This window comes from Capricornis sumatraensis, chromosome 13 (genome assembly GCF_032405125.1).
Source record: "Capricornis sumatraensis isolate serow.1 chromosome 13, serow.2, whole genome shotgun sequence".
NCBI classification, from domain to species: domain Eukaryota; kingdom Metazoa; phylum Chordata; class Mammalia; order Artiodactyla; family Bovidae; genus Capricornis; species Capricornis sumatraensis.
In genome coordinates, this window is record NC_091081.1 from 69,320,442 (window position 1) to 69,335,336 (window position 14,895).

Genomic DNA, 14,895 nt, shown 5'->3' on the forward strand with positions numbered 1-14,895 from the left:
TAAAAATTCTTTAAAAATTGAAAGATTTATAATACAGTAATTCCCTCCAAACAAATGAGTTCTATTCTGAGAGCATGTTCATAAGCCCAATTTGCTTGTTAATTCCAACGAAGTTTGTGTAGGTACCTAACTAACCCAATCAGCTATATAGTGCTGTATTGTAATAGGTTTATAATACTTTTCCCACAAATAATACATAAAAACAAGCAAACACAGAAAATAGACACTTTTAATTTTACTGTACAGTACCTTGAAAAGTTCAGTAGTCCCAGCTATATCACTGCTGCTTTTATGCTTGTTTCCAGTCATTCTGGGCTTGAAATAAAGGTACCATACTACCATACTCTACACAGTACTGTGCAGTAAAGTACACAAGAACAACCACTTGTAGAGGATGCATGCACACACATACAAAGTATGCCAGGCATGTGAACTAGCTTTCATGACTAGACCTGGAAATGCGCATTTGCATCTTTGAAAGTTTACAACCTGAGGTTCATGTGTAGGGGACTTATAGTGGTTCTCTCACTACTCAGCACAGCCCTCTCCCTAGGGGCAACATTTTTCCTTTCCTTGCTTGATCATGTTAATTCTATTTTTAATTTTTTGAGGACTTACCATATTGTTTTCCATAGTGTCTGTATCGTCTTATCATTGGATTTTTAGAGAAGCAGATATTCAATGTTGACAGTATTATGTCTGTCTAAGCATCATTAACAGCCAAGCACTGACATTTACTATAATTTTGTTTATTTTACCTGAAATTAATAATTGCCTTGTTTTTATATGCTTAGTTTTCTTTGCACCTATTGCTAATTTTTCCCACATTTTCCATGGCCTGACAGTACAATTTCCTACAAGGTCAATCACATTAAGCAGTCTATCACTTCTAATAATTTTTCTTGCAGACATCTCTTCTGGAGACAGTTTGCAAAGCCTCGTGCACAGCCATTATCCTAGGGATTTTCTGTGCTTTCCTCATAGGATCTCACGGAGTTTTTTGTTTATTTGTTTTTGTCCTTTTTTTCTGTTAGGATGTGAAGTTGATTTTAATGTCATACTAATGTTAAGAGAGTGCAGACCCCAACATATTTGACATATGACACATAAGTTAAAATTACAGTACTTTTCACAAGCTTAACCTGTGTACCCATAATAACAACACCTGGGTTTGTCCACTTTTCAAGACTCTGTTTTGCTGGAGTGTCTTCTTTGTTAATTTTGCCAAACTGAAAGAAGAAACAGAGCAGTTGGTATGATGAAGACAGGCATCATCTGATCCGATTTGAATACATAACCCTTTGTCTGAGATCTCCTTTCACCATTAATGTGAGGACCTGTTTGCTTCTCCATGCGTTGGATTTCTTGTTTTTATGCTTCTTAATATATTGTCTTCTTTCTGGATTTATGAACTGAATATTCTAGAGGCCTTTACTCTGTAGCTTCTTGAAAAGTGATATTTGGGAGGTAATTTTGAAGTCCTGTTATAAAAAGATATTCATTATTTTATGCATGCTATTATAATGCTATAATAGTGACTTACTTGTAGCTCAGATGGTAGAGAATATGCCTGCAATGCAGGAGACTTGTGTTTGATCCCTGCGTCATGAAGATGCCGTGGAGAAGGAAATGGCTACCCACTCCAGTATTCTTGCCTGGAGAATTCCATGGACAGAGGTGCCTAGTGGACTACAGTCCATGGGATCACAAAGAGTCAGACATGACTGAACAACTTACACAGAATGCTATAATAGACTCTGAGTAATATGGAGATGCAAAAGACTGCTTTTGCCTATTGTGTGTTTATGGAACTGGGAGAAAGACAAGAAATCTCTATGATATAGTTAAAGTAAAATGTAAGAGTGAGATAAGATCACAGTCTAAGGGTTTTTTCAGGATACATGTGATAAATTTCTGAAGAGGAGTTTTGACCTTTGATGAACTCTGGGCAAGGAAACCTAATTAGACTGAAAGGTTTTGGAGGAAGTAATCCTTAACCCTTAAAGGACTGGAAGGATTTTGATAGGTGAAGATAGTCAGAAGGACATATTTTTTTCAAATTAGTATATTTATTTTAATTGGAGGCTAATTACTTTACAATATTATGCTTGTTTTTGCTATACATGGACATGAATCAGCCATGGGTATACATGTGTCCCCCATCCTGAACCCCCCCTTCCCATATCCCTCCCCATCCCATCCCTCAGGGTTGTCCCAGTGCACTGGCTTTGAATGTTTCAATGCATCAAACTTGGACTGGTGATCTGTTTCACATATGATAATATACATGTTTCAATGCTATTCTCTCAAATTATCTCCCCCTCGCCTTCTCCCACAGAGTCCAAAAGTCTGTTCTTTATATCTTTTGCTGTCTTGCAAATAGGGTCGTTTTTACCATCTTTCTAAATTCCATATATATGCGTTAGTGTACTGTATTGGTGTTTTTCTTTCTGACTTACTTCACTCTGTTTAATAGGCTCCAGTTTCATCCACCTCATTAGAACTGATTCAAATGTGTTCTTTTTAATAGTTGAGTAATATTCCATTGTGAATATGTAAAACCACAGCTTTCTTATCCATTCGTCTGCTGATGGACACCTAGGTTGCTTCCATGTCTTAGCTATTGTAAACAGTGCTGTGATGAACATTGAGGTATATGTGTCTCTTTCAATTCTGGTTTCCTTGGTGTGTATGCCCAGCAGTGGGATTGCTGGGTCAGATGGCAGTTCTCTTTCAGTTTTTTAAGGAATCTTCACACTATTCTCCATAGTGGCTGTACTAGTTTGCATTCCTACCAACAGTATAAGAGGGTTCCTTTTTCTCCGCACCCTCTCCAGCAATTATTGTTTGTAGACTTTTTGATAGCAGCCATTCTGACTGGCATGACATGGTACCTCATTGTGCTTTTGATTTGCATTTTTCTGATAATGAGTGATGTTGAGCATCTTTTCATGTGTTTGTTAGCCATCTGTATGTCTTCTTTGGAGAAATGTCTGTTTAGCCCATTTTTTGATTGGGCTGTTTATTTTTCTGGCATTGAGCTGCATGAGCTGCTGGTATATTTTTAAGATTAATTATTTGTCAGTTGCTTCATTTGCTATTATTTTCTCCCATTCTTAAGGCTGTCTTTTCAACTTGCATATCGTTTCCTTTCTTGTGCAAAAGTTTTTAAGTTTAATTAGTTTCCATTTGTTTATTTTTGCTTTTATTTCCAATATTCTGGGAGGTGGGTCATAGAGGATCCTGCTGTGATTTATGTCAGAAAGTGTTTTGCCTATGTTTTCTTCTAGGAGTTTTATAGTTTCTGGTCTTCCATTTAGGTCTTTAATCCATTGTGAGTTTATTTTTGTGTATGGTGTTAGAAAGTGTTCTAGTTTCATTCGTTTACAGGTGGTTGGCCAGTTTTCCCAGCACCTCTTATTAAAGAGATTATCTTTTCTCCATTGTATATTCTTGCTTCCTTTGTCAAAGACAAGGTGTCCATATGTGCATGGATTTATTTATCTCTTGGCTTTCTATTTTGTTCCATTGATCTATAGCTCTGTCTTTGTGCCAGTACCATACTGTCTTGATGACTGTAGCTTTGTAGTATAGTCTGAAGTCAGGTAGGTTGATTCCTCCAGTTCCATTCTTCTTTCTCAAGATTGCTTTGACTATTTGAAGTTTTTTCTATTTCCATACAGATTGTGAAATTATGTGTTCTAGTTCTATGAAAAATACCATTGGTAGCTTGATAGGGATTGCATTGAATGTATAGATTGCTTTGGGTAGTATACTCATTTTCACTATATTGATTCTTCCGATCCATGAACATGTCATCTTTGATTTCTTTCATCACTGCAGAAGGACATTTTTATGTGAGTATACAATTTTTATGTGGACATGGTATTACAAATATTCTAGAGGAAAAGGAACCTCCCACTTCGATTTGAATCATTGGACTGAACTACGCGGTAAAGTTGGAAAAGTAAATTAGTGATAGATTATTGGAGAAGGCAATGGTACCCCACTCCAGCACTCTTGCCTGGCAAATCCTGTGGACGGAGGAGCCTGGTAGGCTTCAGTCCATGATGTCGCTAAGAGTTGGACACGACTGAGCGACTTCACTTTCACTTTTCACTTTCATGCATTGGAGAAGGAAATGGCAACCTGCTCCAGTGTTATTGCCTGGAGAATCCCAGGAATAGTGGAGCCTGATGGGCTGCCGTCTCTGGGGTCGCACAGAGCCAGACACAACTGAAGCGACTTAGCAGCAGCAGCAGCAGCATGGAGGATTATTATTTAGTTACAGGAAAGCAATTCCAATTTGTTCTGTAGGCAGCCAAACACTGTTGGAGATTTTTCAGAAGTAAGTGTTGAGATGAAGCTGATGACATTCCAGAATGTTATGTAAATGGGATCACAGTATGTAGCTTTTATGTCTGGTTTCTTCTACTTAGCAAAATCATTTGAGGTTCCACCCATGTTGCATCCTTCATTAGCATTTAGATTTTTATTGCTCAGTAGTATTCCATTATGTGCATATGCCCCAGTTTATCTATTTATGGGTTGATGATATTTGAGTTATTATCAGCTTTAGACCATTATGAATAATGCTGCTATGAACATTTGCATTTAAATTTTGTGCGGACATGTGTTTTCATTTCTCTTGGGAATAAGATTCCTGGCTTGTATCTTTAAGTGCATGGTTAACCTTATTAAAAACTGACAAACATTTTCAGGATGGCTGTACCATTTTATACTCCTACCATCAACTGTGAGAGTTGCAGTCATTACACTTTGTAATGTTATCAGGAGTTGGTTTGGTCATTTTCTTAAAGCCATTCTACTATGTAGTGATAGCTCATTGTGGTTTGAGTTTACATTTTTCTGATGATTAATGATGCTGAGCTTCTTTTCATGTGATTTTTTTTTTTTTTGCTATTCATTTATCTTCTATGTTGATATGTCTATTTAAATTTTTCATCCATTTTTTAAATGAATGCATTTATTGATATGTAAGAAAGATGCTTGTTTATTGTAAATTCAAAGAATGCAGAAAAGTTCTAATAGGAAAGTAAACCACACTAGAATCCAGCACCTGGAACTATTTTAATGTTAAGTTAGTGTTCCAGACCCTTCTCCCTCTGTCTGTATATACAGATGGATGGATACTGATGAATGGATGAATGAGTGGATGGACAGTTGGAAAAAATATGTACATAAAATCTTATTACATGTGCTGATTTTTAAATTGTGGTATAGTTCATGAAATTCACCCTTTTAAAGTGTACAACCAAGTGGCTTTTAGTATCTTTTCCCTGTTGTGCTTCATCACAACACTCTTAATTTCAGAACATTTAATCACTCCCCAAAGAAACCCACAACCATTAGCAAGTCAATCCCTGTTTTCTTTTACCTTCCAGTCCTCCTCAACAACTAATATATTTTCTCCTTTTATGGATTTGGTCCTCTTAAATATTTCATGTACATGAAATCACAAAATATATGGCCTTTTGTATCTGCTTTTGTCACTTGGCAGAATGCTTTCAAGGTCCATCCATATTGAGCATGTATCAGTATATCATTCCTTTTTATGATGCAATAATATTTTGTGGATGAATATACTACATTTTGTTTAGCACATCCTCTCTCAATTGATGGATATTTGGGTCAATTCTATTATTTGACTCTTCTAAATAAGTAATGCTGGATTTGTGTACAAGTTTTTGTGTGGATATTTATATTCAGTTCTCTTGAGTTTAAATACTTATGAGTGAACTTGTTGGTGTCCATTCATAAATTAAGTTGTTTTCTTTTTAAGGAGCTTTGAGATACATGAAGTTTTACAGATTGGGTTTACAGGTGTGTGTATCTCTTAAATCGTGCAACTTCAAGATATATGCTTTAATTTTTGGTGTAGATTTAATGAATGCTTTATAAAAACTTGATTGTCTGATGTCTTCTGAATATTATTATGTGAGCTTAAAGAACCAATTTGTATTGATCTGAAGTGTTTAAAATATATAAAGTAAGTCTTTTAAATTATTTATTTGTATCTTAACCATTTATTCAGATATTACTTCTTTCTAGAATTCATTTAGTCACGTGTATGAATATTTATTGATATTACCTTTTGAGTGTTGGTGGAAGTCACTCAGTCATGTCCGACTCTTTCAGACCTCATGGACTATACAGTCCATGGAATTCTCCGGACCAGAATACTGAAGTGGGTAGCCCTTCCCTTCTCCAGGGGCTCTTCCCAACCCAGGTATCAAACTCAGGTCTCCTGCATTGCAGGTGGATTCTTTACCACCAGGGAAGAATAAAATGTATGGGGACTAACTTAATGTACAATTACGAGTCGTAAAATGTGATGATTATTTTATGATATGATATGATTTTGTTAATATTTATATCTCTCACCCACTCCTTCCTCTCAAAATTTACATTACTATTAAGGATTATTCAAGATACACATAGAAACAGATCTTCTAGTTACATCAGGTACTTAAATAAAGGTTGCTTGGAGGCTGTGTGTTAATTTTTCTTGAGGGTGTGCTTGCTGTGGCCTGTCACACTGTAAGTAATGGAGATGTGCCTGTCATTTTGTTACTTGCAGCATTGCTGACAGACAGAGTGCCTTGGAGGCTGAGCTAAGGACAGTGCAAAGCTCTCGCAAGGATCTGGAGAACTTCCTAAAGTGGATACAAGAAGCAGAAACCACAGTCAATGTGCTTGCGGATGCCTCTCAGCGGGAGAATGCTCTTCAGGACGCTGTCCTGGCCAGAGAACTCACACAGCAGATGCAGGCAAGTGCATGGGAAACTGTGCCTTCTATTTTAATTTTTGCCATCCTCTTTTGATCCATCTACATGCAACATTTATTACAGTTTACAGATGAGGCTATCACCTTCTTCAGTTATGAAATCCATACTCCTCTGTGAATAGTTGGTTTCCAGAAGTGAGGTCTATGAAATACTCTTAGTTAATCATTAAGGAAAAAAAAAACACCTTGTTTTATGGAAGTGATAATTATTCATTTAGACTTATAAGCTCATAACTATTCTATTCTCTGTCATCTTAAGCCCTATTACAGTTAGCCTTATTGAGACCTGATTTATCAGGGCATTTCCTTTTAATATGAAGTTGTTTCTTTGTTCATTTATTGTAAATACTTAATATAAAAGCTGCAAAGGCCCTGTGGCTTAGTTTACAACTAAGAATATTAGGCTTGAAGGTATTGCTTTTATGTCTTTAGCTTGATAACTACAATTGTAAATGCAGTCTGAGGTTCAAATTTTCTTCCACATGAAATATGATAATACAAAATCTTTCCTTTAAAAGAATTTTTGAGAAATCTTGTGAAGCATGTCTGAATCTTTTTTCTGCCCTAAGTGCAACTCTTCAGTGCCCTTGAATTTCCCATTTTATTTGTGCAGAATGACCTATTCTTGCCAATCACAGGCCTTCTCACTTAGAATGCAGTCTTAAACCAGCTTCATTGGAGAACTCTCCTTGTTTACCAGAGTTTTACATCTGATTACTTCTTTGTGCTGTGTCATTCCCACAACATTTTGACAGGTATTATTTCTGATGCTTGTGAACTCATGATCCATTGTCATCTGATGCCTGTCTCCTCCTCTCCTAGTTGATCATGTGGTTCTTCAAGGGCAGAGATCACATTATTCTGCACTGTTGCCTATGCAGAGCTCTGTGTGGAAATTCTAAGTAAATACTGACAGCTGCCCTTGGGCCCTAAAACATCATCATTATGAAATACAGTGTGATGACCTTTTTTGAGTCCTTTCTTCGAAAATCTTTTCCCTCAAAACGTCAGAATGTTAACAGATATTTGGGTCTGGATGAAGGGTCCAGAAACTTTCTTGGAACAATTCTGATTCTTACAAATTTTCTCTGTTTGAAATTATTATCATTAAAAAGTTATAAAATTTTTAAAAAGACCCTTTTGGAATAGACTTATTAATAACTTATTCCCATGCATATTGACTATTAGAGTGTTTGATGGTTGAATTCTCAAGATTAATTCAACAAAAGTCTGTTTACTTACATTACTTCTTATATTTTATTCATTGATTCATTACATAATACCCTTGGGTCTTGATAATGAGAATGAGCAGGCAAATGTTGAAGATAAATCTGTTCTTTTTGTGTGTGTTTTGTCTTACCCTCTGGAGTCCTATGAAGTCACTATACATGTTAATTGATAAGATATTTAGCTATCATCTCATGTTTAGAGGGTTATGGAGAGCTCTGAATGTGGCTGTATGCTAGAATATATTATTTTTTTATGATTTAATGATAAGTCTGACCCAATAATGCTCACGGATACTCAATTTATATAATGATGTTAAACTCAAACATATGCAGGTTGTGCGTTTAAGAAGGTAACACTTTTAGACAATGAACAAAGGAGGCTTGAAGTGAACCTTGATGATGAGCACCAGTAAAACACAGACCTATTTTGAAGTTTAATAATGTCTTTAGATACATTTTATCCTGGGATATATTTTTACATAGCCAAAAATTCTTCTCAATATTTAATGAATTATTCAAATTGTGGAAAAAATACATATAAATAGAGATGTTTAAAATCTTTTTGAATAAAAATAACTAACACAGGACTACTTGTCTTATGGCAACCAGCATCAGGAAAAAGAGGTTACTGACTAAAGAGGTTACTGTTATACATTATAACATGAATGCTAAATGCTTCTTGAAACTAATTTAATGTTGCTAAAATAATCTATTTTGTTTCATAAGAAATAATAAAGAGGGCATTTATTAAAAGCTTATTAACATCTCTCTACCTAAAGACAAGCACATTCATTTATTTATGGTTTGGATGTTTCATATTATGGTAGTTTGCATGAGTTTTCACTCCCTTGCTTCTTTGTTAAATGCTCTTAATTTTAAAACATTCTCTTCACTTTATTAAAAAAAGAAAATCGATGGCTTTGCTTTTTGCTTTGGGAAGCTTATAGGTAGATGATTTTTAGACTTAGTACCATTTGCTTAGCATTTCTTATGCAATAGAATTTTAATTTTCCTTTGGAGTTTTGTTTTAATGACTCTCCTTTTGTGTGAGTGAACAGGCAGTTAAAAATGAAAACTTATTTGGAAATGGAAAGATATTTGTTGAAGAAACAGAATGAGGGAAAGCACTTAGAGTTATAAAACTCATGTTCTGTTGGTGTGCTGATGGTGGTGGAGGACATGTGTGCACAAAACGATGGAATAAGGACCTCGGCAAGTGTGTGCTCTGTGTACCAGGGCTGTATGCAGAACTGCTTACGTGACATATTTTCTAGTTGTACTTGCTTTGTGTCTTAACATAGTGGGATGCAAGGCCATGGGAATATTTCATGAAGGTGAAGAAATTTATTCTGTATTTGGTTTAAGGTGAATTTGGGTAACTTTTGATAAAGCATAGTTTGGAAGCACATGGGAAGATGAAGATTAATTTCTGGGAGTATGCCATGATACATACCACTTCTGATAAGAATAAATGATCACTTGGATTTATGAATTTATGTTTCATTGCCCTGCTGCACAGCAGTTAGGTTTGTCTCCTCAGCAGAGAACTGTTGGCAAGAGAAAACCTGATCTTTTTGGAGACAAAAGCTCTTGGAGAGCTGAGTGGTCCAGATCATAGAGAGTCTTGTATGACTTGCCAACTATTTCGTATTTTAACCTGGTGGCAACGAAGAGAAGTCTTTAGAGAATATTAAGCAAGAGAGTGATACAGTGGGACTTTATTTTGCAGGAATCTAACTGATGACTTTATGGAGAATGTGTTTGAATTGGGCAAGACTGACAGCCAAACAGGATACTCCAGCCATCTGGTCAGGGATAAAAATGACTAGAAATGAGGCAGTATGGGTGAAGAGACCTAATGACTTGATAGTATGAGTAGACTAAGGGCGGGAGTAGGGTTATGGACAAAGACCTGATAGATGGTGTCAGAATCTGAGATTGGGGACGACAGGAAAAGAAAAAGTCAGGGAAGCAGTGCAAGTTAGTGCAGAGTATGATGGTGAGTTCCCTTTGGACTGCGTGGAAATGAGGCATCTGAGGAATGTTCAAGAGAAGATGCCTGGCACACAGTTGTCACTGTGGATCTGTATTCAAATGAGAGAACTTGACCAAAGATGCACAGACTCTTTTTTTTCGCTTTTGAATGAAAGTCAGTTTGTCTATTAATTCAAATGCATTTACTCTTTAATTTTCCTGCCTGTATTCTAAGATATTATTATCATCACTTTAATTTATTTCAAAATATAAGCTTTAAATTTTATCAGTACCAATTAATTAACATGCTTTGATTCTTTCCTGAGTAAAATTCTGTTGCCCTGTTGCCTTTCTGGGGTTGCTGTTTTTACTCTATAATAATATATGCTTTGGGATTATTCTGTTTTTGTCTCCTGTGTTCTCTTTCAGCCTAAATTGTATCCTCTTTACCATAGGCGTAGGCTTTGGTTGTTTAGATCATTTCAGATCTTGTCTGTTACCCAGCTCTCTGGTGTTTAGGGAGCATTACCTGTACTGTAGAAGCTTCACCTGTTGGTTCAGGGACAGGAATTACAACTTCATTTTTTATAACAGCTTTTTAACATTCCGCATACCCTACAATCCTTCTGTTTCATCCCTTTAAGTTGTATAATTGAATTGTTTTTACTGTATTCACAGAGCTGTGCAACCTTTATCATAATCAAATTAAAACATTTTCATCACCTCAAAAAGAAACCCTATACCCCTTGGCTATCAATCCTCTGTTGCCAATTCTCTGACCCTCAAATAATTACTAATCTACTTCCTGTTTCTATATATTTGCCTAAAAAATTGCTAGTTTTAAGCACCTCATTCTTTGATGACCTCTTCCGAGTTGGGCTTTGTATAGATATTTTGATGTTAGACTCTCCAGAAGGAGGCAGTATAGGTTCTCAGTATACAGCTGCTGGGAAAAAATAGACAAACAGAAACTCAAAAAAACGCTGCTTGATAAATGCAACCCTCTAAGACCCACTTTATGGCTTTAAATCATGCTAAAATGAAGGATTAAGAAGGCAGACAAAGTAAAAGATAAGAAACGAATATTTTTAAATGCTGCGTTTCTTTTAAAGAATCATGACAGTGATGCAGAAAGGTGAAAATGCAGACTTACCCGGGTTATTAATTTGAGCAGGACATGAGAAACGTCTGGCTTCTATTTCTGGCTGTGCCCTTTAACCTGGTCATGGAATCATTCTGGGTTATTTTGCTTATTACCTGACAGTACTTTACCTCAGTTGATATTTACTGTGGTATTCAAAAGCTGAAGTATTTAGAAAATGCACCTGAAATATATACACATAAACATAAGACCTCAAAATTCTGTACTGGGTGCTTCTGTCTGTGTGACATATACATCATGTCTTACATTTCTTACTTCTAAAATTAAAACAGCTTTGTGGCAAATAAAACAAGATCATGAAGATACTAAGGGGAAATGTGGTAATTTGAATGTTAGTAGTCAATTACAGATTTTGTTTTGTTTTGTTTTTTTATTAACCTTACTGTGTAATTAGGGGAGTCTTAACCTGACATTAGAAATTTGATTTCTGATGGCTTTCCTCTTAGCTAAGCAGGCATCTGAGAGCCTGTGGACGACTCTGCTTTTAGGGGATCTTAGGTAAAGTCCCCTGCATGTATTTTTTGTTTTGTTTCAGATGGTCTTGTTCTGAGACCTGCGTGGAGGGGATTTATTAACATTTAACGTCTGGGCTGATATCCTTTGAGTCAGGTCCCCTTCTGTTCTGCTCGAGATTTGTCATGGGCTCTATTCACTCATCCCATAGAGCACAGCCAGAGCTGCGTTTAGTCGGGTAGTGAACGCATCTTTCTTTAAAGTGAGAGAGTGAATGCCACTGGATCGCTTAATATAAACCTGCTACAAGGCATGCATCTTGGTGATGTGTTGAATCTCTGTTCCCCGGGGATATCTGCTTTGTATCTGCAGCTTTAATGTTTCACTTAATATCCTTTTTGGCTACTGAGCGCTCTCCTCTCCCAGCAGCAGGCAGCGTTTGGCTGCCCAACAACTTGCCTCATTGTCTGGCCGTGCTGGGCTGAGCAAGTCCTGGCTGTGTGCATCTGCTGGGGGCTTTCTGGGTGGCGTTTGTGCATGTTTTTTAAATTGAGAAGAAGTTGAAGGAATACCAGCCTCCTTCTGCCTAGCACCTAAGTCCCCTGTATTTTTCAAATGCTTTCCTGAAAACGAGCATGCTCAGAGAACTGGCAAATCATTGTCCAGTGACCGGGAGGAAATGATCATTGCTCTTCATTTATAATGCAAATTCTGAGGTGTCTGCAGAAGTGTGGTAAACTTAAAATGATGGCTGTGGTGAGAACGTCTCTGCAGAAAGTTGTGGTTTTGTTACATCGTTTACAAAGGATGGCAGTTTCTTCTCCTCGGTATCAGAAGCTCTGTAAGGTAACTGAGTGATTGAAAATGAGGATCTCTGGTGTCAGACTATTCTACTGTTTCTCTGGCTCTAAAATCTAGTCTTTCAGGGTTCTTATCAAGGAAAGATTCCTTTTCTTAGTGACTGACTGTAGAAGCTGTTGAAGTGAATTGCTTAATTACATTTTGTTTCAGAATCAGGAGCAAGTACTATTTTAGTGCCTATTTTATTTTGTAATTGACAAAATCTTGTGTTTTGTAAAGGACTAGTGAACTGTTTGGAGGAAATAATAGCAAAAACTACATTCATTAAGACCTGTTACCTCTGAGATACTTGTGGTCTTAATACTAAACGGGCAATTAATTTTACATAAATGTCAGTAGATTTTTAAAAAGTTTAAAATAATCTTTTAGTAGATTCATTAAAAACTGTTCTTTATAGTTCATTGTTTATCAATTAAAAAATTAAAACACATTTTAGAAACTACCGTGAGAAACACATCTCATGGTAAAATATCCCCCATATTCCTGAATCTTCATATACTATAGTTAAACATGAAGAACTGAATTTTGTTTGGACAGGTGGATTTAAGTACACTTTGAGAAGGCAACTTGTTTAACAGTTGCAAATTTCGAATACTACGTCATCCTAAACCATTGAATGAGCTTCTGTATATTTTTTAAGTTAGCTATTGTATTTTTGATCATTGTTTTGTTTTATGTAAACTATGTTCATACTTTCTTATTACTTTTGTCAGAAATTGGAGTGATTTGGAATGGAAAAGGAAGGGGGTGTTATAACTGGAATGCTGAAGAAATTTATCCAGCACCGCAGTACAATATTCCTCCTTCATATCATGTTCTTAGTACCATTCCCGAGAATGTATCTTGTTGCCCTGTTAGCCAAAGTCATTTATAATTCAAACAGCTGTCTCTAGGACGATGTTACTTTTCTGACATCATAAAATATGACATGTCTGAGCACCTGAATCGTGCTTATTATATGGCAGTGGATTAGACAGGGGAAAGCAGAATTCTATTAACTTTATCATATATATTGTTGTTTCTTACATTTTGGCCAATTAAATGTATTTCTGTCTGGAATCTTTTTTTTTTTGAAAAGTTTCAGCAGACAGATTATGGTGATGGGCATTCTTTGCAGAAATAGAAGCGTTTTCATTTGAAGTTCATCAAAACTTAATACAACTTGTAAAAATTCATAAGTTATTTATTCAAATGTTTTGTGTTTTGGTTCACTTCAGATAATAAATTTATCCTGGTGAAATGTTTATATAGTTCATAAATAGGCAGTTTTGATAATAGAGAAGAAAAGCTCACTCACTAACTCATTATTTTATCATTTTATCTGTAAGTATGAATATATAAAACATCCTGTTTCATTAACTGGATCTTTTTTCTCATCTATTTGTATGTGTACTTTCACAAAATTAGATAGTTTCCTCAAGTCATGTGACCAAGGTATTAAGATGGTCTTAAGATGAAAGGCAGAAGTTCAAATACTGGAGAAGTTTGCTTAGTTTCATAATTACTTCTCAAATTAGTACAACTTAAGTTAATAAAGTCCTTGAATAAGTTAGTTCCCAACTAAAATACTCTTTGGGCTGACTTCTTGAGATTTTAATTTCCTAAAGAAACCACTACAATTTAAATGTTTAGAATTGAATGTTACTTTTTTCTCTTAAAAAATTAAAATTTGCATTATTCTCAGTTAAGATGTTTATCTTTCACATTTTTTTTTTCTCAAAAGTAAAATTAACAACTGTCCAGATAATGAAATGAGAAATAAACAATTCCAGTACTTTCCAGCAGGTGTCAATGTAAGTCAGTGATATATGAAATTTGGCTGAAGAACTAGATACCTAAAATAGGAAGTAGCAAATTACTAGGAAATAAATCACTTAGTAATGGATATATTTTATTTGCTTGGTTAAGAACTGATCTTAATTACTGAACTATATTAACTCATATAATGTAAATAAAAATTTTGGTTGCAGAATTGCATATTAATAAACAACTGCCATCTGAAATACTGACATAAGTGAAATATCTATACCAACCAAGTACTTTATTGTATTTTAATTATCAGTAGTGTTCTGTGTATAATACTTAAAAGTTTAAATAAGTTTGGTGTTTGTTTACTTTAAGACACTGTAAATTTTTTTCCCCTTACATTTTAAATGCTATCATGACTATCGCTTCCTATGCCTCCTACATTCTCTAAATTTAGTTTCTTAGAAAGGAAATGCTCCAAGTTGCAATGTTTCTTCATAAAAATATAGAGGCAGTCTATTGTAAGTACATTTACAGACTTAAATGAATTGGAAATAGTGTTGAGAAAATGACTATTTTAAATTCATATTTGTGTTTTGAAATCCAGTTTATCCCTCTTTTACATTTTTATTTAGGATCTCTGTTTTTACATATTAAGTGGA

General features: G+C 35.4%; 1 protein-coding gene across 1 annotated transcript in view; it reads left to right on the top strand.

The window, feature by feature from the left end:
- The window catches only part of UTRN (utrophin), a 551,097-nt gene that overhangs the window by 291,089 nt on the left and 245,113 nt on the right, over positions 1-14,895 (top strand). Inside the window, exon 51 of the mRNA XM_068985316.1 lies at positions 6,602-6,791. Coding sequence (XP_068841417.1) covers positions 6,602-6,791 — 190 coding nt within the window. The remainder of the gene's footprint in view (positions 1-6,601; positions 6,792-14,895) is intronic.